We start from the raw sequence: 24,718 nt of genomic DNA, 5'->3' as shown, positions 1-24,718 counted from the left end.
AACCATTCCATTGGAGTTGATCATATTTTGTTGGAGTTAATTTATGAGTTCATAAACCCATTGGGAATATTTAAATAATGACAATTTAAATCACGTCTATCACATTATTCAGGATATATTTTTATATCTTACCCTAAAGCTTCTTCTTTGAAAGTTTCTTCTTTTTTAATTGATGGAGAGACTCTTCCCATCTGGCCCCATCTTGGATTTCAGCTCCATTGGAAGCTGGGAGGTTTTTACAGCTCAAAGGATGAAAGGATCCCTGCCCTGTCCTGACACTGACAAATCGAGCCCTTTTATTTGTCAGACTTCCAACAGAAACCTGCCTGCCACATCCAGGAAGGAATGTTCAATCTTTCCCTCTAAAAAAAAGGATTTGGAGGAAGCAAAATCCCCGCAGGCAAATTCCCCATCCCTGCCCAGCACCTGGCACTGGGGGAGGAGGAGGCTCAGCCCCTGGACAAAAGCACCAGCTAAACATTTATATTCCAAGTTTATGTTCCAAGATATGTCCCACATTTTTGTGGGCATATTTCTTTATTTTACTTAATAAACTCTATTTACGTTATAAATAAATAAATAACCTTTATTTATGGAAGTTTTAGGCTGGCCTGCCACGAAAATGAACCTTTGAAGGGTTGAAAACGCAGGGTTTTAATTTTGCCAGCCGTAATTAAATCACCGAAATGATTGATCCGCTCTGTGATCACATCTGAGGGATCTTTTCTCCCAACCACAGATGAGCATGAGAGTGCTCTCAGCCTGAATGAACACTAACGAGTAGCTCCAGCTGCTTGTGATTTCCAGGAGAGGAAAATCCACACCAAACCCTTCTTCAAGCTGCTTTAGCACTTCCGGATGAACACATTTGCATCAAAATTCATCTCGGGCACGGGTCTGTGGACAAAAAGTGTGTTGTTGTTTTCTCCTTTTTTTGGAGTTTCAGAATTGCCAGGGAATATTTTCTGTGTGATAAAGATTTCTGCAGCCTTGCCAGGGCACGGTTGGGACTTCAGAGCTTCCCAGAGAGAGAGAGAGAGAAAAAAAAAATTCCTCTTGAAATTGTTTTGGACAGGTGTAATAAATCAATAGAAATGATGGAATCAACCTCTGGGCTTCATTCTTGGCAAGTCCGTGCCAGGGAAGGTTTCTTGGAATAAGTGATGACATCTTCCTTAGAGAAAAGAGGGGTGAAGTGAATTATCTACAGGAAAGGTCAATGCCCTGTTCCCAGGCTCTCCTTTAAAAATCTCGTGGAGGAAATCCAAAATGTGCTGCCCTTTTAAAGTCCTTTCTTACACCTGACTCCGTTTCCCTGCTGCACCCTCTTTGATTTAGGATTGGAACAGGAATTCCTTAGGAACAGGAATCCTCTCGGGTTCTCTCCTGCATCTTGTATTTTTCCCTCAGCCTCACCTGTGCAATAAATTGCCTAAAAACTCTTCTCAACCTGCATTTCATTAAAAAATCACTGAACAATCCCCCCGGAATTAACCAGAAGCTGCAGCTCCTTCTCCTTTGCTTTCAGTAATGGAAGTTATTTCCAGATTAGAAGGAGTCACCCTCTGGCTGCAGAGGAATAATTTGAATTCCCCCTCGCTGGCAGGATCCTTTCCCATCTGTGGGCAGATTTCACTCATTATCTCATATTAAACCCAGAGGTGTTATTAAAATCCAGTATCATTTCAGGTCTGCAGGGAGCTCTGTGACAGAGGAGGCTGAAAATAGCATTGAAAGCTTCATTGATGCGGCCATTTCTGTGTGGCTTTCAACGATGGTTTTTGTGTTTTCTCACCTGTGCAAAGTTGATTTTCAGCCAAGCGCCGGAAAAATAAAACCCCCATTTATTTCAAAACGCAGGAAATGTGGGCACTTGAGCAGGTCTGAGCTTGTGAGGGCAGGCCAGAGGGAGAGGAGGGGATGGCGGAACTCCTGAGATGGAATCAGAGAGCAAAATCCGGGGCCCCAGGAATGACAAACGGAGATGGATCCTCAGCTTTCTTCCCTCTACTGCAGCCCAAGTGCCAGGCCTGGAAAAAGAACAACTGATGTGCTGACAGACCTCCTTGATAAATGAAATTTTGACTTTCAGACAACCCCAGCCAGCAGCAGGTTCCTCCTTGTGGGCCCTTGGGTGGGTTCTGGTTTATTTTCTTGGAGATTTAACAAAGGCAGCCCATCACTGATGGCACCTACCACTGACCTGTTCCCTCTTTCTTATCGCCAGGGAAGGAATAATCACGTTTATGAAATATTTTTGAGCGACACGGTTCTGTTCTCATTTGAGATGACGGTTTTGCTCACACTTGTATTGCTCAAGAAATGTAAGTGAACGTTGCCGTGGTTACCTTTGCAAAACTCAGTATTTTTGTCCTTGTTTGCCAGATTTGGGCTGTATAAAATCCCATTTTCTTTTTGAATCTGTATTTCTGACCATTATTAACCAATAACTTTGTCAGTTCTGATTCATTTTTTTTTTAAGACATTGTATTTTCACTTTCCTCTGGGATTTTTTGGGGGCAAGTTTCCTCTTGTAACATAATATCAGGAATTAGCCAAAAACTTTTCTCAGGAATCCATCACCCTATTCCATCTCCCTGTGCTCATTCCCACAGAGTTGGGATGTCAATTAGAGCCTTCAAATTAATGTGATTTGGGAAATAATTTTTCTTTTTTGTGAGCCTTAAGGAGGTGAAATAAAATATTCCTTGGTAAATAGAGTTAGGAAAGTTCTCCCCGTCCCTCCCATCTTTATCGCTGTCCACTTTTCATCCAAATAAACCAGGAATGCAAAGGCAAGGAATCCTAGGAAGGAGCCTGCTGCCCTCTCACGGCTCCCGGAGCAAACAGCCGGGAGGAAAACGGGAATAAAAAAGCCGGGAGGAAAACGGGAATAAAAAAGCTGTGAGGAAAACAGAAATAAAAAGCTGGGAAGAAAATGGGAATAAAAAGAGATGGGAGGAAAATGGGAATAAAAAAAATGTTAGGAAAATGGAAATAAAATGCTGGGAGGAAAATGGGAATAAAAAAAGCTGGGAGGAAAATGGGAATAAAAAAGATGGGAGGAAAATGGGAATAAAAAAAGCTGGGAGGATCCTCCTTTTCCAGCGAAATTCTCTTTCCAGGCACAGCAGCAGAACCAGGAGAGAGCAGGAAGGGATAACTCCACGTCCTGAGTTATTCCGGGGAATGCTGTCTGGTGGGATTTTATTTCCTGATTTTTTAGTTCCTTCTCTTCCAAGAGGTTTTATTGATGTGGTTTGGGCACTGCAGGAACTGCTCCTCCAGCAGAAAACTCCTTAAATCCTGGAAATCCCATTAATTCCCTTGGATAACTGGGTGATTCAGGATTTCTGTGCCCCATCCCTGGAAGTGTCCAAGGCTGGGTTGGATAATGAGATAACAAAGCTCAGTTATCAGGAACTGCCTGGATTTGGAAGCTCCTGCTCTAAATTAAAATACAAAATAAGAAAATTTTGGAATTCCCCATGTCCTGGGAGGGAAAAAGGGCTGCTCAGGAGCCATCCAGGACAGGGATGAACCACGGGAATTCCAACTGCCCAGGAATCTGCTGATCCAAAAGCTCAGCAGGAGGGATTGTGCATCCCCATCACAGCCACTTCCAGGCTGAATGAAGGGGTGGGAAAGCGGGGGGGAAATGGGAAAAGGGGGGGAGGAAAAAGGCAAGATTTTTTAAAAGAGGTGGGGAGAAAAGGATTTGGAAAGAAAATGATGTAACCTGGTCCAAGCCTGCATTAGGTTTTAGGAGCTCAGAGAGGACTTGGCCGGCTCTTGGCAGGCAGGGAATGAACGGAGCTGTGTCCAGCGCACTTCAACCCTTAAAGAGCACAAATGGCCGCAGTTCCCGCTCAGGTGCAGAGAGGAGAAGCTGCCCCTGTCACCCCGAGGCTCTCCTGAAAGGAAAACCGAGTTTATCTGCACCGGGGGATTTCCCTCTTTCCTGCCAGGCCGGGGCTGAGGCGCCGCTATTCCCCCGGGGCTGTGTCCGAGCAGGTCGGGGAAGGATCCTGCCCCGAAGTGCCTGAAAGGTGATGCCCTCTCCACCCTGCCGGCTCCTGAGCTTGTACCCGGGGTCAGAAACGCTGAAAGTTGATCTTTTGAGTGGAGAAAAACGAGGGGGGATTATCCAGCCAGGCCACCCTCTCCTCCTCCTCCTCCTCCTTTTTCTCCCCAGAGCAGAAATCCGAGTCAACCCCTCGCTCCCGTGCTGACCTGTCCTTAACGGTTGCTCTGACTCAATAAGTGACTTATTTTTTTATTTTTTTTTCCCTTCTGGCTCAATAAATCACTTGGATGCTTCTACTAAAGCGATCCTGACGGAACTATAGGGTTTGAAATAACCGTAAAGAGCATTAACGGGGCCATCCATCCCTCACCTCGCTTTCTGCAGGGCCGTGGGACGAGGAGGGATGGCTTTAGATGAAAGAGGGGAGATTGAGTTATATATTAGGAAGAAATCTTTCCCCGTGAGGGAGCTGAGGCCCTGGCACAGGTTCCCAGAGAAGCTCTGGCTGTCCCTGGATCCCTGGAAGTGCCCAAGGGGTTGGATAAGTGGAAGGTGTCCCTGCCCAAGGAATGAGATGAATTTTAAGCTCCCTTCCCACCCCAACCATCCTCTAATTCTGCGGTTTTATTTATGTCAGGTTATTTTAGCTTTCTAGTTCACTCTCAAAGTTTCACAGCGGACAAAAGTGACACCACGGAGCAGAAACGCTGGATAAAGGCAGCTTTTCCTTGAAACCACAGAGGATCCTCAAATACCTGGTAAACAGACAGTCACCCTAATGCTCAGCAGCAGCTGAAAACATTCAATAACACACATTGCAAAGCTCCAGGCAGGCAAATGAAATAATTTCTGACGTGGGCACGGCTCCTCGACAGCACAGCAGAGCTGGTTAATTCACAATTATAGGGGAAAGAAAAAAAAAAAAAAAGAAAAAAGAGGCAGCGCAGCTTTGCTGTTACCCAGAGGCAAAGGGAGTGAGTCAATAAAAGCAATCCCCGTCCCCCAGGAGCGATTCCACTAAAGAGGCAGCAGCTCCCGCCGCTCAGAAATCTCTGCTGGCGGGAGAGCTGCCGGAATTACCAATCAATGCTCTAAATCAAGCCCAGGATCACAGACACAGCCAGTGATTCCTGTTACGGGGGTATCAGAGAGCTGGAAATAAATGTTCCTCTGCCCGCCCTGGGGCAGGTTGGGGTGGGGGGTGAAAGGGAGGAGAGCCTGAAACCAGGATCAGGGAAATCACAGAGCGGTTTGGGGTTGGATGGAACCCTGAACTCCTCCAGTTCCAGCGGCAGGGACATTTCCCACTATCCCAGGGTGCTCCAACCTGGCCTTGGACGCTTGCAGGGTTCCAGGGGCAGCCACACTTCTTTACAATATATGTTAAAAAATGTGTATATATATATATATATATAATATTGTATATATATCTTTGCATATCTACATCATATTATATTTATATTTTATCATTATATTATAATATTATAGAATAGCATTATAGCATAATATATATTTTGTATATAAATAAATATGATGTAACGTATTAAAAATTTTTATGTATTATTACACAATGTATAAATTCTAGTACACAATTTATGTATAATATAATATAAATTCTATAATATATAAAATATTATATTCTATAGATGATATGTTTATATCATAAGTATAATTTATAGCTTGCCCTATAAATTATAGCTCCCCACTGCACAGGGAGTTTGCTGTCCCTTCCCAGCGCTGGCAGGGAATTTTAGGGAAGCGTTTTAGGGAATTTTAGGGTGAGAAGTCGGTGGCAGCTCCGTGCGTTCCCTCCTGCCGTGCCTGGCTGGGGTTGGGGGAGCTCACCCGCGCAGGGATGCGTGGCCCCATCCCCCTGCTCCACCCGCGCAGCAGCAGCTGCCACCCAGCAGCTCTCTGTGCCTGGGAAGGGAATTCCTGCCTTTAATTTGAAATAAAACATCCAGAGGAAGGATCCCGAGGCGGCTTTGTCAGTCAACTTGAACTCCTGTTTAAATCGGGTTTTTTCAGTGTGGTGGTTGCCTTTGATCTGGCACTCACCTCATCAAAGCAGCTGAGTCCTCCTTACACAGCGACTTTGTGGTGTCTGCGGGCAAACAAGAGACCTCCAGAGTGATTTTTAACTGAGCCACGTGCTCCCAACAGGCATCCAAAAGCAGGATTTCTTTTATTTCCCAAATCACTGTTTAGAGGCAGCAGAAACACCTAGGCAAGGGGAAGCTCCTGCTCTCCAGAGCTGGAATTCCTGCTCCTCCTGCATTATTTTGGCCCCATCCCTCCACAGGGTTGCTCTGAGCAGAGCTGTGGCGTGTGACAGATGCTGGCTGGCCCCAGCGCTGACAGGTGAACGCTGAAACTGGGAAAATTTTTGCAGCCAAAGCAAAAACTGGCAAATGTTTGGCTCCACTGTAACGTTTACAGCCCTCCCAGGCACGCAGAGCAAAGATCAGCCCTGATTTTATTGACCTGTGCCACTCCTCTTTTGTTTTTATTTTATTTCCCACTCTGCCCTCACCACCCTTTTAAGCGGGATGGAAAATCCCTCTGCTCTGGTTCCTTTGAAAGAGCGCAGCTGCACAAAGTGCTGGCCGCTTTCATCTGCAAACTTTATTTTTCTGACATAAATAGTGAGGATTCACCTCTTGTACCTCCTCATCCCCCCCTTCAAAATGCATTTTTATCTCCTCATGAGCACCTCGTGTATCACAGGACAGATACGGAGCACAACTGACAATCACACTGAAAGGAAAAGGAGGTTTTTGTCTTTTTAAAGGAATAAAAAAAGTCTCTCCTGGCCGCAGAGGTGAGGGGCAGAGGAACAGAAGTGCTGAACGCGTGCTCTGAGCAGGATTCTGCACTTTGGATCTGTCCCAAGTCTGATTCCTGCACTTCCCTGGGAGGAATGAGAAGGAAGCTCCCCCACTCCTGGGCAGTTGTGCGGTCGTGTGTCTTTGCGAGCACAACAAATATTCCTTGAACTGGGCAAAGGGATCCCCTGGCCAGAAATCACCCTGATAATGCAGCTGGGGGGACTTTGTGCCGGGGAGAACATGTGGAGAGGGCACGCCTGTCCCACGTGCGGCTCTGCCCTTGGCTCTTGGCAGGGCTCAAAGGTCAAACAGGATTTTCCTGATGTTTCCATGCCTTCATAACCTGCGGATGTTGGGCTTCTCTGCTGTTGTGGAACTGTTGAATCATTTAGGTTGGAAAATCCATGGAGTCCAACCATTCCCCAGCGCTGCCAAGGGCCACCAGTGACCCGTGTCCCCAAGTGCCACCTCCAGATGGATTTAAATCCCTCCAGGCGTGGGGACTCCACCCCTGGGTTCTGTGGATTTTGGCCTCGAGTGCTCCCATGTCCAGGAGTCTCCAGAGCTGCAGGAGATCCCTAAGCAGAGCAAGGAGCAAATGGAGCAGCAGCCCCTCAGTGACCATTTCTCCTCATCCCAAGGGATGCTGGTGTTTGCAGTCTTTCTGTCCCTCGAGATCCCAAATCCCACACTATGGAAACAGAGGCTTTGATCTTCCTGCTGAGGCCAGAAAGCAGCTAAAACCAACCCAGGCTTATGTGTCCTCAAAACAGTCTGGGAATTGAAGCGCGCACACAGCAAATTGGAATTTGCTATCCACATTAAAGTTGTCTTCCTTCACACCCCCCTTTCCAAGGTGTCCTTAAAACAGAATAACATCCTTTGGTGCATTTTCTATGGGTCTTTCCTGCTCTTTCTTCTTGGAATATCTGGCGTGGTCGTAGAAATAGATGATGATGAGAGAGGCAACGTTCAGGAAGAAGACGAGCAGCATGATCCAGTAGGAATATCCATAGATGTGCTTGGATCCAATGTGGGTCTGCAGAGAGGTGGAACAGCTGTGGGCCAGCTCCTCAGACTGCCTGTTTCCTTCCACGTTCACAGGGAAAAGGATCATGGCTGTGAGGGTGAGGACCCCTGGAAAACAGGAATACACATTTTGGAGGAGGAACTGAACTGCTTTTTCTGTAATCCTTGTCCTAGTCCAGGCATTTTAATCAATTTATCCAATATTAGTCATCACTAAACTGTGATGCATTGTAAGAATTTTTGCCCCACCCAATAGTATCTGACAGGTGTTTTGACATAGGCAATGACATAATCTAAAATTATTAGATTCTCACTGATTATTCTTAGATACGGCCATTTAATTCAACTTTTTTTTTTTTTCATTTAATTTGGTGCTGATGAGTATTGTGTGATACTCATGGGTTATTTGTAAATGTTTGTTTGATACGAGCCCAAATTCATGGATGGGCAGCCTCACAGTTGGATAAAATAAAAACACTTGGATAGATACCACAGCTGGATAAAAATATCACAGCTGGATTGCTATCACAGCTGAATAAATATCACAACTGGATAGATATCACAGCTGGATAAAATGTCACAGCTGGATAAATATCCCAACTGGATAGAGCCCTGAGCAGCCTGGTCTGTGCTCAGGGCTGGCCCAAGAGCTTAGACTTGGAGCCCTCCTGTTCTTTACCACTTGAGTTATTGGATGAGTCTGGGATAAGCCAAAATGTGATGTCTTATTAGATCTGGGTCTATCTCTTACAGCCTCCCAAATGTAAAAGTTCAGCTGCTTTGACATTTATCGAAATACTGCTGCTGCATCTCCGCTTTCCTCGTGCCAACAGAGCTGTAATCCCTGAACTTTGGTGGAACAGCTCCATTCCTGCTCTCCAGGCACCTCATCCTACCCCAGCTCACCCTGGAACAGCTTCATTTTTTAATTCAGGAGAGCACTGGTAGGAGAATTAGGAACCTCCAAGATGACCTCCCACATTAAATGATGCGTGATTGCCCATAAAAATCCACCCACTGCAAAATAAACTTCCAGGTCACAGCACTTGCAGGGCTGTTAAAAGTAACCACAGCCCTCAGCCAACACAAGAATTTATTTTCTCCCCAAAATTTATTTTGGCCAGCCCTGTGCTCCTTTCATTTCAGTCAGAGCTTGCAGGTTCAGGTGCTGGGCTCAGGAAAAACCTTCCCGTGGGATGAGACAATGATCTGCTTGTCTCGGAAATGAATAATTGTCTAATTAAGCTTTTGTTCCCTTTTCTTACTGCGTTTCACAGCTGTTTCAGCATCCGTGTTAAAAAATGGGTGATTTTCACACCCCCACCTGCACTTGTAATAATTCAGATTATCTGCACTGTTCCCTTCCCACCTAGGTGGGGTTTTGTCCCCAGGACAGGGTGATGCTGCTGGGGACACATTTCCCCTGGACCTGCAGAGCCTTTGAAGGCCAAAATACCCGTGTGCTGCAGCACTCTGTAATCAGATGTCTTAAAAAGAAATTATTCCAGTGCAAACCTATTTTGAGAGGAACACCTAATCCTCTGGAGACTAACTGAGTGTGAGAGCTGCACGACAGGGAGGCTTGGGAGCAGCCAGGCTCAATCCAAGCAGGAACGTGGCTTTCCACCTCCAGGAGCTCTTGGGCAGCTTCACAGCTCTAATGACGCAGCATCTCCACCCTGTTTTTACATGCCTGGGGAATGTTTAAACTTATTTTCGCCTGTGAACTTTATCTTTTAAAGAGGAAAATAATTCTTTTGCCGTGGCTCACTCCTCCAAACTGCTGCTTCCCTATAAATATATAACAATACATAACTAAAAATATATAAAACAGTATAACAAGATATTATAGATATAACAAGATATTATATACATAACAAGATATATAAAAACAAATATTATTTTTATAAATAATGTAATATAAATATATAACAATATAAATATATAATAATATATAACATGTATAATACATCCCATATATAATAAATAGTACAAAATATAAATATAAATATAAGTATAGTATATAATATATATAACATATACTATATACTATATAATATATAATATATACTATATAATATATATAACATAATATATAATATAGAATATATAATATAGAATATATAATATGTAATATGTAATATATAATATATAATATGTAATATGTAATATGTAATATATATAATATATTATAATATATAATATATAATATATAATATATAATATATAATATATAATATATAATATATAATATATATAATGTATATTATATATTATATAGTTTAAATATAATGATAGAGATATAATAATATGTAACAATAAATATATAATGATAAATATTATTTTCTTGTTATATCATGTCTTTCAATCATATTTCAAAGACGGTTTTTCAGGTGTGCCAGCGGGCAGAGTTAAAAAGCCAACCCAGAGAGCAGAAAGCATTTCCAGGTGTTTCCTCTTGCAGCTCTTTATTCCCAAATGTTGGGATTTAGGGAACGTAACTGATGATAGAAAATGTCCCACTCACCACAAACAGAATTCCAGGTGTAGACTCCGACGGGCCCCAGGAATGTCTGGTAGGGGTTGCTGACAGCGTTGGTGCAGGTGAAGCCAGAGCTGAGCAGGGAGCTGAGCAGGGCCAGCACCAGCACCACGATGGTGGCCACGTTCAGGGCACTGGTCCTGGTGCTGCTCAGGGCATCTGCCACTGAAACACAGCGGGGTCAGGGACAGAGGTTTGGCTGATCGGAAGGGATTGGGATGAAGAAAGTGCAGGAGGTTTGGACACAGCAATGAACCCAAATCCCACATGGGGTGAAGGTGCCTGGGCTGAAATAAATCCTAGCCTGCTAATCCTGCTGTTAACTAACTGGGTAGTAAACTTCCATTCTTTAACACTTCTGTAAAAATTTCCTCTGGATGAGGCCAGGCAGGAATTTTCTGCCTAAACTGGATCAGAAACCTGGGTGTTCCTCTGCCAGTGTCTGGTCACCTCCACGAATGCCCATTTAAAACTCTGCTCCAATTTCAAACCCTGCTCCAGTTGTATTTCCTTTTAAAATAGCAGCAGTCCCTCACATGCAATAAATCTGACGGGGAAAACCTTCCCAAAGCCCACTAAAGCTGCTGCCTGGATGGGTCAGGACAAATAAATCTGAGTTTGGTCATCCGTGGGCAGATGAGGATGGTTGAGCTCATCTCCTGACTGGATCTGTCTCTGTGCCCTGCAGGAAAAACTTGGTGCAGGCGGGGCTGGCTCCTTTCTTTTAAAATAAAGGAGCAGCTCCTGCTGTTTTCCAGCAGGACAGGATGGGGTTTGGTGAGGCTTTGGCTGCCACAGGGCTGAGCTTTGTGGCCCTGACCCCAGATCCTGCTCCCTCTCCTTCTTCCCCTATTTATTCCCAGATCCTTCCCTGCTGTAGTTCCATGGCTCTTGTGGTCAAACCCTTCAGAACTGTCACCAACTTTTGCCTAAATCCTCCCAGTTCCTCGATAAGTTGCTGGTAACAAGAGGCTCAACCCCAAATGCAACACCCTCCAAATGTTATTTTGTTGAGGTGAATTATTTTCCTCCTCTCCATCTGAAGATTGAAAATGCAACTCGAATGTGCTTTGTGTTGTAAGAAATGCAGTGTTTTGGAGCTCTGTTCAAATAGATGTTGTGAGAGACAGACTTTTGTAGGAAAATCCCCTTTCTGTGCTGTTCTCGAACAGGGCCATTATTGTAAAATATTCAGGCAGTGCATAACTGGAGAAAGCACAGCAGGAAAGAAAAAAAAGAGTAAAAACCCCATAAAGAGGAATAAACATAATAAAAAGAGCAGTTGGCAAGGAATGAAAAGGAGAATTCCTCTCACATTTTATCTAATACTGCAGTACAAGTTAATTTCTGCTCGAGGCACTGGCAGGTACGGATGTGTTATGGAAATCAGCTGTAAATTTAGGCAATTTTCCTGGGAGAAAAGGAAAGCAGGGCATGCAGGGGATATCACTCAGCGAGATGGAAGTGAGCAGGTTGTACCCTGCACTCGGGCTGAGGCAGCCTTGCAGCCTGGCCATCACCTGTGATCTATTTCTTGGAGAAGAAATAAGTCTGGAGCCAAAGCAGACAGGCTTGTGTAATTTCCCTCTGGCAGCCTCACTTAATTTTTATCTCTCAGAACATCTCCACAACTGCCTGCCTACACCTCTTGCACCTCCTTAATTGATCTTGTTTATCTCTGACACAGAGCTGCGGGTTAGGGGAGGGCGTTTTGGCAGCCTCCAGCTGTCCTAGCCGTGTCTGCAACAGCACAAGGCTGAGGGCTTGAAAGAAAATGCTCTTTTCGTGGCAGCTGATTTGGTTTTTTTTAATCCCTAAATAAAGCAGTCTGTGCTAACAGAAGGAATCTCCAGCAGCTGATCTGTTTGAGTGGGATCAAACTCAAATGTTTTGAGTGGTAGCCCTGCAGCTGGAAAACCTCTGGATGTGTGTAAAGCAACAATTCTAGAATGAAAACAGGGTTTGGTCAGATTTCTCTTTAATTTCCGTTATCTTCTTTTATTTTTTCATCTTTTATCCTGACATGTTTGGGTAGAATTTCCCAGACTTTCACTGAGCTTAGTCAGCCCTCCCTGCAGCTTTTACAGCTCTGCAGTCACCCATGACACATCAGGAATTAATCACTGAAAAAAACCCCCAAACAAACAAACAAAAAATCCAGAGCGGAGTTCAACAGAGCTTCCAACTTTTCAGGAGATCTCTGGAAACTGACAAGAATACAAATGAATTTCAGCAATTTCCAAGCTTTTGTCATGTTTCTTTTTGAAAATGAGGAAGTGAAATGGTTCCTCCGTGCTGAGGTAAATTTGGAAAGACTTCTTTGGGTGTTGCTGGCCTCGCTGGCTGCCAGCCCTTGGATAAATCCTGACATTCCAGACTCTCTGGGCGTGGCTCTTCCTGAGCCTGCCTCAACCTCTACGTTGACCAAAGCTGTGACCAAACCTTCTCTGACAGACATTTTACTCATAGCTGTAAGAGAGGGATATTAAAGAACTCTGGTTATTCAATAACTTGCATTCTGCCAGCCCGTCCATCCCCAGAGCCTGGGGAGTGGCTGCAGGGATTTATTGCTCTGTTAAGGCTGGGAAAGAGCCACCCATGCACAGGGCACTGCCAGAAATGACATTCCTTTCATCTTTATGCTTGGAAATGTCTTTGAATGTAGTGGTTTCTAGAGAAATAAGTTGATTTTTGGTGGTTATTTTATTTTTAATTTGGTTTTTTGGGTTTTTCGTTTGTTTGTTTGTTTGTTTGTTTTTTAAAGGCTGTTGTTGATCTGCTTTAGAACGGCCACTGATAAAAGTCAACCTGGACTATTGCTGAAAATTGTCCCCAAATTCTTTGACTTTGATTTATCCTTCAGGGATTGCCCTTCTTTTCCCACCCCCAAATGTGACAATGCCATTTGAGAAATGCACGTGGGGTGCGCAGCAGAGCCCCCAGGCAGGGCACAGCTGCTTTTAAATCATGCTGGGATTTAAAGGGATGCTTGGAACTCCTCTTGCTGGTGTCTGAAATGTTGGAATGGAGAAAGCACAGCACTTTGCTCCTCCAGAGCACTGGAAATCCATTTATTTAAGGGTATCAGCAAAGGAAGTGCATCTCCTGTCTTAGGAGGACAGGAATATAAATGAATGTGAATATAAAGAGAGAATGTATGGAATTCCCGGAAGTGTTTTTCCTATTTCAATTCTATATGGAACAGAATGACAGAGCAGACTGGTTTGGGTGGGAAGGGACATTAAATCCCACCTAGTGCCACCCCAGCCATGGCAGGGACACCTCCCACTGTCCCAGGCTGCTCCAGCCCCAATGTCCAACCTGGCCTTGGGCACTGCCAGGGATCCAGGGGCAGCCACAGCTGCTCTGGGGGGCCTCACCACCCTCCCAGGGAAGGATTTCTTTAGCAAATTCTTTAGCAAATAATCTAAAACACGAGAATCCTGCTTATTATAGAGCCTAAGAATTAATTTGAGGCCAGTTCTTCTGATCCTGGATACCTGCCTGACAGAACCAGTGAGGGATGTGGGCAACCCCAAATTTAGGTCATTGATAAAGCATCACTTCCCTTCAGCAGCTGTGGGAGGAAACTGACAAATCCAGAATCTCACTCATTTTGTTCATCCCTAAATAACTGATGGGGAGAGTCCAGATCACTTTTTGTAAATGTTCTCTCAACATTTGATAAACGATAAGCACAAACCCTCAAATCTGGTGAGGGAAAACCCAACACCACCAATGCAGACCATGCAGAGACCTGAAACCCTTCACTGATACCAGCAGCGTTGTGAGTTCATTTCGTTAATTGTAATTAAAATCGATCTGGTGGCAACACCCAGGCCCTGGGACTGGGCTGTGGGAGGTGCTTTAGACAAAGGCAGGGCACAGCCCCTGGGCTGCAGCCAGCCTGGATCCTCCTCTGCCATCAGCCCTCCAGGGCAGGATTCCACCTTTCCCACGGAGCCCAATTCAAATCAGCCAGAGCTGCCCGCACGGCCCAAGGTTTGGGGCTTCAGCCAACTATAACCACACATAAATGATTTTGATTTATTATTATTTGCTCTTCTAAAAATCGCCTTCATTATTCTGCTGCAATGAACTAAGGTTGAATGATTTGGGATTTTGTGCTGGTTGTGTAACGATCCCAATCCGTGCTCCACCTCGTGCTGGGAATGCTGCTGTGCTCAGGGTTTCGTGAGAACATGAATGAAATGGAAACCAGTTAATCGTGGGGACTGGTTCGTGGAACACGGCCCTGCCACCGTGGGAATTCAGCTGCTTCTGCAGGTGCAGTTTCAGGAATAAATTAGGCTGGGGAGGAGCCTAATTTATTAGGCTGGAGGTTTGGATCTGCTGTGCTGGGGCATCTCACAACAGCCTCCCAAAAAAATGAAATTATTTCTTAAAGCATCTTAAAATCCCAGATTGGTTTGGGCTCACAGGGACCTTAAATCCCATCCATTCCCCCCCTGCCATGGCAGGGACACCTTCCACTGTCCCAGGCTGCTCCAAGCCCTGTCCCTGTGCCAGTCCTTATATCTAATTTAAGCCCATATCTCACATTTCTAAATTACTTGACCTGCTCATATTTTTGGTAGCTTTTTTTTTTTTGAGTGCTTTTCTGCCTCTCCTGTGTGTCACCAGCATTATTGCTCTGAACTTGATGAGGCAGCGAGGCAGATAAAATCGGTGCAAACCCTTGATCCTTGCAGCAGCTCTCAGGTTTATCTATCCTTGGGTGTTGTTTTGTGTGTTTTGCTCTTTTTCCTGCAGCAGCCTTCAAGCCTTCCTCTATCACAACGGTGCTAATTCAGTAGTAGGTGACAAAATGTTTAAAGGCAAACCAATAAATTAATATCGTGAAATTAAAAAAAAAAAAAAAAAAAAGCAAACCTGGAAGGTGAATTAGGTTTGTAAATCCCTTAATTAAGTGATGAGTGTTGCTTTTCTCCTCCTCACCAAACTTCGGAAAATCAAAGTCAATTTGACAGAAAGACACAAAAACCCATTTTGTGGCTTTTTTCCCTTATTCCAAGGGGGAGGCCAAGGTCACAGGTAATAAGTTGTTATTGTTGAATTCCTGTGCTTTTCCTGGGGTCTTATTTTATTCCAGTTCAATCCCCCACTTCAATTCTTTTGCTCACTTACACTGTTGGAAGACAGATACGTCTGTCAGCAGCACGAGCAGGAAGAGCTTCAGTTTGGGTTGGACATTGGGAAGGAATTCCTCCCTGTGAGGATGGTGATACCCTGGAATGGGTTTCCAAGGGAGGTTCTGGCTGCTCCTGGATTCCCTGGAAGTGTCCAAGGCCAGTCCAATTCCTTCCCAATACCCAACCCAAACCTAAGATCTCCTCACTCGTACCGCTGATGGACGCATCCATCTTACAATATTTTAAGTAACTTAGAAATATGAGACATGGATTTAAATTAGATATAAGGCCTGGCACAGGGTGCCCAGAGCAGCTGTGGCTGCCCCTGGATCCCTGGCAGTGTCCAAGGCCAGGTTGGACACTGGGGCTTGGAGCAACCTGGGATAGTGGAAGTTGTCCCTGCCCATGGCACTGGATGGGATTTTAGCTCCCTGTGAGCCCAAACCAATCTGGGACGCTCTGATCCACTTCCAGCTGTGCCAGCACTTACCTTGGAAGGTGGTTTTGGACACCTGGAGTCCTGCATCCACGAACTGCTCACAGGTGCCACTGAAGAGGCCGTACTTGAGGCTGACGGTGATGTTGGAGCCGGTGCGCGAGTACCGCACCTCGCTGCTCACCCACTGCGGGGTGGCCAGCACCACGCACACCACCACGAAGGAGCTCACACAGGTACAAAAAGCAGAGGCAAACATGCAGCTTTTCTTCCTGGATGGCATCTTTGCACTGATTTTTTTTTTTTTCCCCTCCTGATTCAGAGGATTTGGTTCCCTTCAATCCCGTTTAGCGTGAGGGTGATTCCTCCTCGGCGCTGTCCGAGCCACAAAGTGGTTCTGGTAAACTTTAGACAAGCAGCAGAGGCAATAAAAACGTAAAAGGATTGAACTTTGCTCCGGGGAAAAGGTGTTGCCAGGGTGACAACCAAAGCAGCCTGGCAAAGGCCACTGGGATTGTCCATATGGGTGATTTATGGTCCTTGCCAAAGCGTCACTTCCCAAATCCCAGCTCTGGATTCATCCAGAGCCTGGAGCTCCTCCTGGGACACTTCTGAATTCCTGTTTTTTCCCTCTTAAAATCATGACAGCCAGGCTGGAATCTGCCAATCTATATCTACTCTCTATCTAGTATGTTATGATAAAGTTGTAAAATGTTCCTTCTCCGTTCAAATTCCCAGCTTGCCCAAGGAGCTGCCCACCCATCCCTCTGGGAAACATCTCGGACTCTTTAAATTTCAGAACACATTGGGCTGGTCTTGGGTTTTGGTGGGGTGAGGAGGTTCTATCGACTGTCAATGGGTTATTTTCTAAGAAAGATCTCTCATTCCCAATTAAATTCCATTCTATTTTCAGAGAATAACTCCCTCCCTTTTGCTTTTTGTCAGGGAGGAAACAAATACCTTGAGCAGGGCTTCATTTCAGGGCGGCAGTGGATATGTACAGGGAGAAATCCTGGAAAAATCTATTCTGGATTACAAACCAAGGGAATATATTCATTTTTGGACCCTGGCTGACCTAAACAATGACCAAAGGACACGATTTCAAACAGAACCTTCATTGCTCAATGAAAAGACTGAAGGCAAATTCCAAGAATTCGAGATAAACTCAGTCCCCATTATTTTGGGCTGAAACCTGGAACATAAATTAATAATTCATTGTCAGTGTAGAGTAACAGAGATTCCATTAGCTTTTATTTCTATTAATTATAATATCATTATCCTACTTTATACTGGAGCCCTGCTCCTGGATCATCCAGAGCTTTTGAATTAATCTTTAGGGAGCAATCTGCTCCAACAGTGCTGCTGAATCAACCTCTGGAGTTCTTGTCCTGAAGCTTCCCTGCTTTGTGCTGTGATGACAAGGAGAGAGATCCCTGAATTTTTTATGGATTTGAAATAGCCAAGAATTTCTCAGGAGGAGTAAACACCTGGGAAAATACTTATTCTGCTTTTTATACTTACTCAGTGTTATTGAACTGATATTTTTCTGGGATTTATGATTTTTTTTTATCCCAATTTTTAAGCAGTAATTAGATTTGAAATCCATGGGTTTTATTTTTATAAAATAAAAAAATTATGGTCTTAATCTATAGTCATCATTTACACTCTTGTGATTTTTATTTTATTTTTCAAACTACTTGAGACTTTGATGATATCTTGGAGGTCATTATTTATAGGAATATATAGATATAATTTTTTAAATTATTTAAGTTTTATTCTTAAATAATCTAAATGCTTCATTACCATAGTGGAAATCAGTCAGGATTTGATTTAAACTCTGAGGAATAAAAGGAAATTTCTTACCCTGTATAAAATAATAAGAAACCTGCTTCATTTTCTGTCCAGCACCCGGTTAAACTTTAACCACAGATATATGGGAAGGCTCTGTTAGGCTGATCCACCTCTCCAGGCTCATTAATCCAACACTTCTATTCTCCAAAGGACAGAGTCCAAGACTTTATAATCCAAGGATATTTTCTAATAAACTGAGCTCAAACCTGCCCTCCTGCCATCAGCAGTGCCACTTGTCCCCTGTGAAATACGGTTTAAAAATTCAATATTTAAGAACTGGTGTTTGTCTTGCTAAAAACTTCCAGGGAATTATTTTTCAGCTCCTTCAGTTTTGATGAATTGAGCGCCCAGCCCTTTAAAAACACTGACTAGCAAAGGCTCAGAGCGTGGTGAACAGCCTGGAGTTCCCTTCCTTGCAATCTGACTCAATTATATTTAGTTTTTGGTGACTCAGCTCAAATTGTTATGGCTCAAATCATTGAAACTCTCCTGTGGCTCAGGGAGTTGCTCTGTAAATGAGACCATAATTTGCTTTTTTCTTGCTTGTCACCTCGAGGTTCATTCCCTGCCTAGGCTTTTTTTTTTTTTTTTCCCCCCTCACAGCTACCTGTAAAAACATCATAAAACCTGGAATTAAAGCCGCAGTTTGACAGGACACACCTCATCTTGAGAAAGGAGAAGAGATTGGTTTCCTCTGACTCAGAGAAAAAATATTCCCTGATCAGCACCTTGTCAACTCTGCCCCCACTGATCCTGACTCAGCCCTGCACAGCAACCAAAGAGAAAAATCAGCTTCATTTGTTCTGAGCCCGGGGGGCAGCAGAGAGATCTGCAACATCCTTTGCTACATTAAATGACCCGTCATTTTTAAAGCTTGATGACGTGAGTATTTCCCTTTCGGTTTAAATCCCTTTGCTCGAAGCCAAAAAGACAAAAGGAAAGCCTTTAAATGCAAACTTTTCGTGCACATCTATTCTTTAATGTTGCAAACACGTTCTTATATGGGAAAAAAAAAAAAAAAATCCTCTGGTGGTTTGATGCTTTGGCCCACAGATCCAGAAGGATCAGAGATTAGGGAGGAATTCTTTGCTCTGAGGGTGCCCCTGGATCCCTGGAATTGTCCAAGGCCAAGTTGGAGCAGCCTGGGACAGTGGGAGGTGTCCCTGTCCATGGTAGGGGTGGGATGGGATGGATTTAAGGTCCTTTCCAACCCAAACTACTCTGGGATGTTCTCCCGAGGGATGCCAGCAGGGCAGGACCAAAGCTTTGCCTCCCAGGTCGAAGCTCTCATCCGTGCTCAGCAGCAGCCAGGAAAATTCAGGGTGAAGCAAATCATCCCCAGTTGTGCTGCAGCTGCAGTGCTTCACTGCTGCTGGTTTAAAAGTGCCGTGTCCTGCTGAAATATTTCATTTCAAACCAACTGACTGCTGGCAGCAGGGCTGGCAGGGAGTGCTGCTGATATTTGGGATTTTCCGTGGGCCTGACCTTCGTGGTGCATCCCCCGTGTCTCCCACAGAGCCCTGACGTCCTTTTGCATTTCCATTTTCGATCTCTGTCTGCAGAGCAGCTCAGCTGCTTCATCCCTCAGCTGCTTTTGGCTCCGAAAAGATTCCAAGAAACTTCCAGGAAGTGCAGGATCCAGCCATGTGTTACCAATGTGGCCTCTCCCTCTTCTGTGATGGATAAATTGGAATTAAAGGAATTATAGAATATTGAGAATGAAATCCAGTTTTGTTTTGTTTTTTTTTTTTTTTTACCTCCGGCACTTTGCGGCCAGCATTCAGATGGAAACAGGGATTTGGGAAATGGGATAAAGCCTCATAATTTTCTTGGAGACGAGGTTGAGAAATGTGAGGTTGTACCAATCTGCAAAATGATTGCAGCAACTCCTTGGAAAACTTTGTGACTCTTTGGAGGAGAGGGGTGTGAGCTCCATTTTCATGGATCCCTGCCCCGTGCTGCTGTGCGGTGGATTTGCACAATTCCATCTTCTGATTTCTTCTTTCCCTCTGACATTTCTTTTTTGTTTGTTTGTTTTGTTTTTCCCACAGCACTTTTGAAAGACAAATCAAACACCTTTGAAAAGTTGAGTGGATTTCTTCCCAGAAAATGCCCAGAACTTCTCAGCTGAGAGCTCTGTCAGGGGATGGTTGTGGATGTCTGAGCTCCAATGGTGGAGCGGCATCACAGCTGGAATATTGTCCCTCAGCCAGGTGGAATATTGTCACTGGCCTCTCAGAGCTCAATCCTCTCATCCCAGCAGCCAGAAGGAACTGGGGGGGAAAAAAAAATTGGGGAAAAAATTAGGAGTATTTCCCACTGGGAATTGAAATAAATGGAAGATCCCAAAGCCACTGCGCTGGAATCAGCACAAATGCGCAAAATCCTGGTTTAAAATGATTGTTGCTGCCAGGGCATCTCTTGGATGTGAGTTTGTCCACTCTGGATTCTTTGGAAAAAGTCCTGAAGTGCCAGGAAAAGAGGGAATGGCTTCAAACTTCCGGGTTACCTGGGATATTTGGAACACTCCTTGCTCCCATGGCAGCTGCAAGGACAGCCCTGAATTTCCTCAAAGATATTGGGGTTAAGAAACGATCCAGCATTAAGTTTTGATGGGAAATAAATCCTTCCTTGGGGAAGTTTTTCCTCTACAACTTCTGTCAGGGCACTCATCCTGGCAGGGGAAGGAGAGCAGCAGCTCCCTGAGCATCTCACACCTCGTTTGTCCTTGTTTCTCCCCATTTCCAAGCTGGAAAAATCCTTGGTGGGAATGTTTGCAGGCCATTATGGTCAAAATAGAGAGTTTTAAAATGGAATCTTGAAATTATAGAAATATTTCTTTTTTTTTTTTTCCTACTCCAAAAGTCAGTGTTTGCATTTCCCTGAATAACAGAGCTCTATTAAAACCTTTAAGATCTCTCAGGGTGCCTTTTCTCCGTACCCTAAAAGATGACGCAGCTTTAAAATTATATGTTCTGCTGTTAAAATGTTTTCATTTGTGGCTGAATAGTGAAATTGAGTGGTCAAGTAGAGTTGATTGAAGAGTGAGGAGCAAAAAACACTCCTGGCATTTTAATAAAATGGAAAATAAAGCCTTTGCAATGTTTTCATTTTAATAAAGCGTGGCTTTGAAGCTGCTTGAAGGTGTGGAGTGTTTAAAACAACCCCTTGAGGCGGAGATGGAGAGAAGAGCAGGCAGGGCAGCCCTTCACTAATTGCAATTTCTGTAACAATTTGAAAGAGATGTAGGTTTGAACACTTCAATCCATTCCTACAGACTCCTAATTTTAGATTCCAAACGGGAAAACCTTTGACAAATACCCCTTTGAAGTCATTAAATTAACTCCTGCTGAAATATTACCCAGCCTCCCGCTTTTGCTCAATTATTCCTACTTTGAAGAGTTTTCCTTGTATTTTCGGGCTGAGATGTATTTGCCGCATCAGAAATCACCCTTCTGTGTCAGTTTTTTGCTGTCCTGCCTCTGATTTCCTGATTTTTATTTTGTCAGGAATTTACAAGTTTTCTTTGAGTACATTGGCAAAAAGACTGATCCTCCCTGCTCTACCAAGGGCATCGTGTTGGGACACCCAAATAAAATCTTGGTGTTCAAATATTGCCTCTTTCCCATCCTTTATTTTCTTGAGCTTGCCCAATTATTCCAGCTTTGAGGAGCTTTTCCTGCACTTTCAGGCTGAGATGTCAGAAATGCTGGGTCTGTGTCAGCTTTTTTTGCTGTTCTGCCTCTGATTTCCTGATTTTTGTTTTTTTCAGGAATTTTCTAATTTTTGTTCCACCACATCAGCAAGGAGACCGATTTACTGCGCTGCCACCGAGGTTATCATGGTGGAATTAGCCAAAATAAAATGTTGGTGTGCCAATATTACCTTCTCCCTGTCATTTATTCCCTGAGCTTGAGGCCGAGGAGACGCCTCTCTGTACCAGAGAGCAGCAGAGTGCCTGGAACTGCTCCAGCTGAGGTTCCCACCAGTTCTGCTGGAATAATGTTCCTTCCAAGGAAGGGATGCAGGGGCTGGGGCCAGCCAGGAGCCGTGGGAGGCCCTGCAGCATGTCTGGAAAATTGGAAGCAAAGGTGAAACGGCTGCCAAAGAGCTCCCAACTGCTGGGAGGGGTTGGATTTGCGACGGGAAGAGAGGAAAAGACACCTGAGCACTGGGCTGGGAGGTGGAGGAAGAAAAGCCCCTGTTGGATATTGGATTATCCCAGGGTTGGGAGAAATGTGGGATCATCTGCTCGTTGTTATCTTGTTTTTGCACAGCGTTTCAGCCCTCCACCTTCTCAAATTTATTTTTTGGTACAGCTTCTGTCTTCCTTCTGTCAAGGTAATTCAGTTGTTACTAAATGGCTACAAATCCCACAGGAGCCTCGTTTCTCATCCTCTCCCCTTTCTCAGCAGCAGAAATTCCCTTCAGACCTTGTCTGGACAGATCTGAAATTGGGTTTTAAGACACTTCATCCTTCAGATCCCCACTCCTGGACTTTAAATCTGGATTTCTGGCTGAAGCTCTCTATCACAGAGCATCACCCTGGGTTGTTTTTCTGCAGCCAACAAAAAATCAGCCTCAGGCTGTTGGCTCCAGCTCGTTAATGAATCCTGGAAAACACAAACCTGGCCTTGGAGCATCCTGGGTGAGACTGGGAGGACGCAAAGCTGGGGACTAACGAGGTTAAATTATCAATATAATCATCAATTATGGACCTGAGTGTGCATGAAGTTCTTTTTACAACTTTATTTCACAATTGTACGGTATATTTAGATGTTCCCCTTCTCTCCAGCAAATCCCTTCACATCAAAGAATGAATTAAAAACTCTATTGTACGACTTGGCTTCCCAATTCTGTCCTATGACTAATTAATTATGGGACCACACAGCCTTATAGGATCCTTAATTCCTGCACTAATAGAAAATGTGGTCATTTAATAATTCTATTTATTTTATCACCTGGCTGTAAGCACTCATTTAAATTAATATCCAATTCCTTGCAAATGCTTCCCAGCCAGAAAATCACTGACTTGAAGCCATTTGATCTGCAAAAATGTTCATTAAAATCCAACTCCTCCCTGGTGCTGGGCCCTTTTGCACGGCCATGTCTGCTCATGGAATTTTAGCTCTCACTAAATCGCTGGTTCCTCGTCAACATGATGCCAAAGGGACCTAATTAGGCCCTGATGAAGTTTCCTGCAGAAGACACAGATATTCACAGATGTTCTGATTTTTTTTTCTCTCCTGGTGGGTCTTTCTTTACTCCCCCTAATTATCTGAGATCCTTTAGAGCATTTAAATATTGCCTGCATGGCTGGGGGGGGGAGTTGGAAAATAACATGGAAGATCATTAAGGTTGGGAAAGTTTACTAAGATCGCTTGGATCTTTCCTGGAGGAGGAATTTCTCCTGCTGGGATGCTCTTCTTGCTCTGGGACATCCTTTGGGAAACAAACATGGTGTGCATTGGTATGGAGGAGGTTGGAAGTAAAATACAGAAACATTAATGTTGGGAGAGACTTTTAGGATCACTTGGATCTCTCCTGGAGGAGGGATTTATTCTGCTGGGGTGCTCTTCTTGCTCTGGGAAATCCTCTGGGAAACTTAAACATGGTGTGCATGGCCACTGGGGGGTTTGAAAGGAATCCAGAGTTTGATTAAGGTTAGGAAAGACTTTAGAGATTTTTCCTGGAGGAGGGATTTCTCCTGCTGGGACCGGGACATCTTTTGGAAAACTTAAACGTGGTGTGCACGGATATGGGGGGGGGGGGGGGGGGGGGGTTCTGAAAGCAATGCAGAGAATCGTTGGGAAAGACTTTTCAGATCCCTTGGATCCCTCCTGGAGCGGGATTTCTCCTGCTGGGAGGCTCCTCCGGCTCTGGGAGAGGTGCGTGGCAGGGACCGGAGCCAAGAGGCAGCGAGATGCGCCCTGAGCCGCCGTGGCTCCGGTAATCCCCTCCTCCCTGCCTGCCCTACTTTCCCACCTGCCCGTTTCTATTTCGGGTCTCCCCGTCCCGCTCCGCTGGCCCTTGGAGGGGACACTGGGGACCGCCAGGCTCAGGTGTGTGCCCCTCCCAGCGACACACCCCGGGCGGGCTGGGCAGCGAGGGGACAGAGCCGGGAGGGCGGCATGTCCCCAGGGGCCACTCCTGCATCGCGGGGACACGCGGGGATGGGGACACGGGCAGGTGCGGAGATGGGGACACAGGCAGGAGCAGGGATGGGGACACGGGCAGGTGCGGAGATGGGGACACGGGCAGGAGCAGGGATGGGGACAGGGGAAGGTGCGGAGATGGGGACACGGGCAGGAGCAGGGATGGGGACACGGGCAGGAGCGGGGATGGGGACACGGGCAGGAGCAGGGATGGGGACAGGGGAAGGTGCGGGGATGGGGACACAGGCAGGAGCAGGGATGGGGACACGGGAAGGTGCGGGGATGGGGACACGGGCAGGTGCGGGGATGGGGACACGGGCAGGTGCGGCATGGCCGGGCGCTCCGGGAGGAGCTCGGCGCGGAGCTGGGCGCTCGCAGCGCAGCCGGTGCGCGGCGGGGAGCGGCGGGGCTGCGGCGGCGGTGGCGGGGCTGTGGCTGTCGCAGCGGTGGTGGGGCTGTCGCTGTCGCTGTCGCTGTCGCTGTCGCTGTCGCTGTCGCTGTCGCTGCCGTGGCGGTGACAGAGCCCCAAGGCCGCGTCCCCCGGCCGGGCCGCTCCCGCTGCAGTGCGGGCCGTGTCCGCCAGGCGGCGCCGCGGGCCGGGGCCGGGGCCGCGGCTGAGCGCGGGCTCGGGAGCGGCCGCGGGAGCGGGAGGAGGAGGCGGCGGCCAAAGGGAAATTTCCTGCCGGGAGCCGCCGCC

General features: G+C 45.5%; 1 protein-coding gene across 1 annotated transcript; it reads right to left on the bottom strand.

The window, feature by feature from the left end:
* Positions 1-7,567: 7,567 nt before the first annotated feature.
* Positions 7,568-16,395, bottom strand: CLRN3 (clarin 3). The gene is made up of 3 exons (XM_066190550.1): positions 16,070-16,395; positions 10,412-10,591; positions 7,568-7,992 (listed from the first exon to the last, which is right to left on the bottom strand). Exons 1-3 carry the CDS (start codon positions 16,296-16,298, stop codon positions 7,718-7,720), a joined length of 684 nt encoding a protein of 227 aa, XP_066046647.1. The 5' UTR covers positions 16,299-16,395; the 3' UTR covers positions 7,568-7,717.
* Between the last annotated feature and the right edge of the window lie 8,323 nt (positions 16,396-24,718).

Source organism: Chamaea fasciata, unplaced genomic scaffold (genome assembly GCF_029207755.1).
Source record: "Chamaea fasciata isolate MVZ Bird 193981 ecotype frontalis unplaced genomic scaffold, bChaFas1.0.hap1 SCAF_9, whole genome shotgun sequence".
Classification (NCBI taxonomy): domain Eukaryota; kingdom Metazoa; phylum Chordata; class Aves; order Passeriformes; family Sylviidae; genus Chamaea; species Chamaea fasciata.
Note: the sequence above shows the minus strand (reverse complement) of the source record. Positions and strands in the feature narration are given on the sequence as shown.

Coding starts and splice junctions, on each gene's coding strand:
- CLRN3 (XM_066190550.1), bottom strand. CDS start 16,298: ATGCCATCCAGGAAGAAAAGCTGCATGTTTGCCTCTGCTTTTTGTACC. Junction 10,592..16,069: donor GTCCAAAACCACCTTCCAAG/GTAAGTGCTGGC, acceptor GCTGTGTTTCAG/TGGCAGATGCCCTGAGCAGC. Junction 7,993..10,411: donor CACCTGGAATTCTGTTTGTG/GTGAGTGGGACA, acceptor CCTGTTTTCCAG/GGGTCCTCACCCTCACAGCC.